This window comes from Pundamilia nyererei, unplaced genomic scaffold, assembly GCF_000239375.1.
Source record: "Pundamilia nyererei isolate P.nyererei 1_Seehausen unplaced genomic scaffold, PunNye1.0 scaffold00279, whole genome shotgun sequence".
Taxonomy (NCBI): domain Eukaryota; kingdom Metazoa; phylum Chordata; class Actinopteri; order Cichliformes; family Cichlidae; genus Pundamilia; species Pundamilia nyererei.
This window is the reverse complement of record NW_005187680.1, coordinates 706,308-708,910: the sequence shown is the minus strand read 5'-3', so window position 1 is coordinate 708,910 and position 2,603 is coordinate 706,308. Positions and strand designations below refer to the sequence as shown.

Genomic DNA, 2,603 nt, shown 5'->3' with positions numbered 1-2,603 from the left:
TTTGTGTTCTCCATTCTTTAAGCACCGGTTTGAGCACCGTTTAAGCACCGGCACAGTTTCAAAAGTACCGATTTGGCACCGGTATCGGATAAAACCTAAACGATACCCATCCCTAAATACAACATATTTGAAATATATTTTGGCCAGGAAAAATGTATTTTTTTACCGTATTAAATTCCTTAACTACAGCCACATTAGCTCCACTACAATGTACGCCGGGCCGGATGTGGCCCGCGGGCCTTGACTTTGACACGTGTTGTAAACGGTTTCTTTATAGTTGCGAGAAAGCATTTACGATGACGCAAAACAAAGGCAAGGTGAGTCTAACGTGTGAAGCAATGGTGTGACTATGCCGAAATTGTGTCGAGGTTAAGAAACAATCAGAGCGGTTTCCACAGTGACATCTCATAATGCTGTTTTGTGAAGAAAAAAAAAAGAAAAAAAATACACAAACTCTGCACAATTACAATTAAGGCCAATTATTACACCAGACTATCAATAACTTCGATCAGCACGTGTTTTGGGGAAATACCGGTACAAACAAGGAAGAAAAAACACCGAGGCTGTTCCCACATTGAGTGCTCGCTGATGGTAGTGTCCTTCAGAAAATTTTCAACAATACCATTTTCTCTCTGTTGACCTTCTTGAAGCTGTTTCAGTTGCTTAGTGATTGTTATGAAACACACAATAAATCCAGCTATAAAATAAAATATATTGAGAATGGACCGATATGTTTATTGTGTCAAGCTGTTTTGGGGCTCAGTGAGCTTTATTTTTAGCGAGCCTTGCCAACAGCCTGGGAAAACACCCATAAAAAAAAAATCTGAATCCTTGCGCCTGACCTGCCTTGAAACAGCAGGTGAGCCACCAAACCCTTACTTATGTCACATGACATACGTGTTTGAACCCCACTCTGGAGCAGTGTTTCTAAATGAAACATCAATTCCATATCTATATAAAAACATATAAAGTCAAATGAATAACTGATTTATTTTGTGAATCTCCAACAGTTTGATGCATTTTTTCCACAAATGTTTCTATACTTAGTTAAAATCCACACAAACTGTGAAGAAATCTTACATTCAGATAGATAAATAGGTGCAACAGGTAAAGCTAAGACAATAGAAGGGTCACAAAAGGGCTGTTGGGTTAAGGACTGGGTTTAGCATGAGGTGCAGTCAGTCATGTACACAGGCACAGAACACAGAGAATGGTTACTTTTTTCCTCCAACAAGAGTAAATCCATCTCTAATACATCATAATACATGTTCTGAGGTAATGCAGACAGCTACGTTTACAACCATAACATATCAGATTTTTTTTTAAGCTCAATATGTTATTCACATGATCATGTGTATAACATCTGGATTGTCACTTCTTTTTTTTCTTCTAAACTTATCATCACCTTAGGTCTAATAATTACTGATCTTTTGGACTGATGGAATTACAAGTATACACATTTACTTCACAGCATGTAGTGTGCTCCTCTGTCATCACTACAGCATTGAAGCAAAGAAGCAAAGAAAATGGGGGATAGAGGATCATGTGAATCTAATCACTGAATCTAAAAAATACTGAAGAAAATGTGCATCAAAGTGCTGTCTCAGAGGAAAGTAAGCATAGGAAAAGGTATGAGGGGAAACATAAGAACAGAAATGATTATAATGATTGTGGAAAGGGAAAAACTACAGCAGAGACTGGATCCACACTAGAGCTACAGGGAAATATCATGCTGATTTTCTTGCTTTTCTTTCACTTGTTCAAACTGTCATCAGATTGCCTTGGCATGAACTGTCTCAATTCCAGCATACTGAACTGTTCAACAGAAAGATCCAGAATTTGTGTTCAGGTTTGTGGATGTGTATTTGTTTGAGAGAGAAAGCGAGAGTAAGGTGCAACTATCCAAACATGTTTTTCCAGCGGGCACCCAGAAATGGGAGAAGACACACTGAATCTAAACAGACTATACATACTGCATATCTATGTATGTTGTTGTCATGGTGTGCAGGGCAATAATGATTATGTTACTGTATACAGTCCATTACATGTATCTGCAGTGTGTCCATATCTGGAGCCAGGTACTGGCACTTAGGACAACATAAATCCGGCAGCTCCTCAGTTCCGACTGGACCTTGATCACCGACTGGTCCCAATCCCGGAGTACGGAATGAGGGAGCAGGGGGCACCGTGTTGAAAGGGGGGAACACACCTAAGGCCGAGAGAAAGAAAACCTTTAAAAGAGAAACCACGTTTTACATTTCCTCAGTACATGGTGGTGGTTAAAGGTAGTCAAGTACGTATACACTGATCTTGACTTGAAAAACTAGACTGTCTATTGTTATCAACAGGACGATTTTAATTCAGTATAGTTCTGTTGTTTCTCTGGTAATAATAATAATAATAATAATAATAATAATGGATTGCATTTATACAGCGCTTTGAGGGCCCCGAAAAGCGCTTTACAATTCCACTATTCATTCACTCTCACATTCACACACTGGTGGAGGCAAGCTACAGTTGTAGCTAGGGATGCACCGATACCACGTTTTTGGAAACGAGTACGAGTACTTGCATTTCAGTACTCGCCGATACCGAGTACTTAA

The 2,603-nt window shown here is 39.2% G+C and overlaps 1 protein-coding gene across 5 annotated transcripts in view; it reads right to left on the bottom strand.

Annotated features, from left to right (window-relative positions):
- Positions 1 to 985: 985 nt before the first annotated feature.
- ikbkg (inhibitor of nuclear factor kappa B kinase regulatory subunit gamma) overlaps positions 986 to 2,603 on the bottom strand; it is a 37,097-nt gene continuing 35,479 nt past the window's right edge. For all 5 annotated transcript variants that reach the window (XM_005750603.1, XM_005750605.1, XM_005750606.1 and 2 more), the window contains one exon: positions 986 to 2,209. In XM_005750603.1, the coding sequence (XP_005750660.1) occupies positions 2,025 to 2,209 (185 nt within the window). In that variant the 3' untranslated portion in view covers positions 986 to 2,024. The remainder of the gene's footprint in view (positions 2,210 to 2,603) is intronic.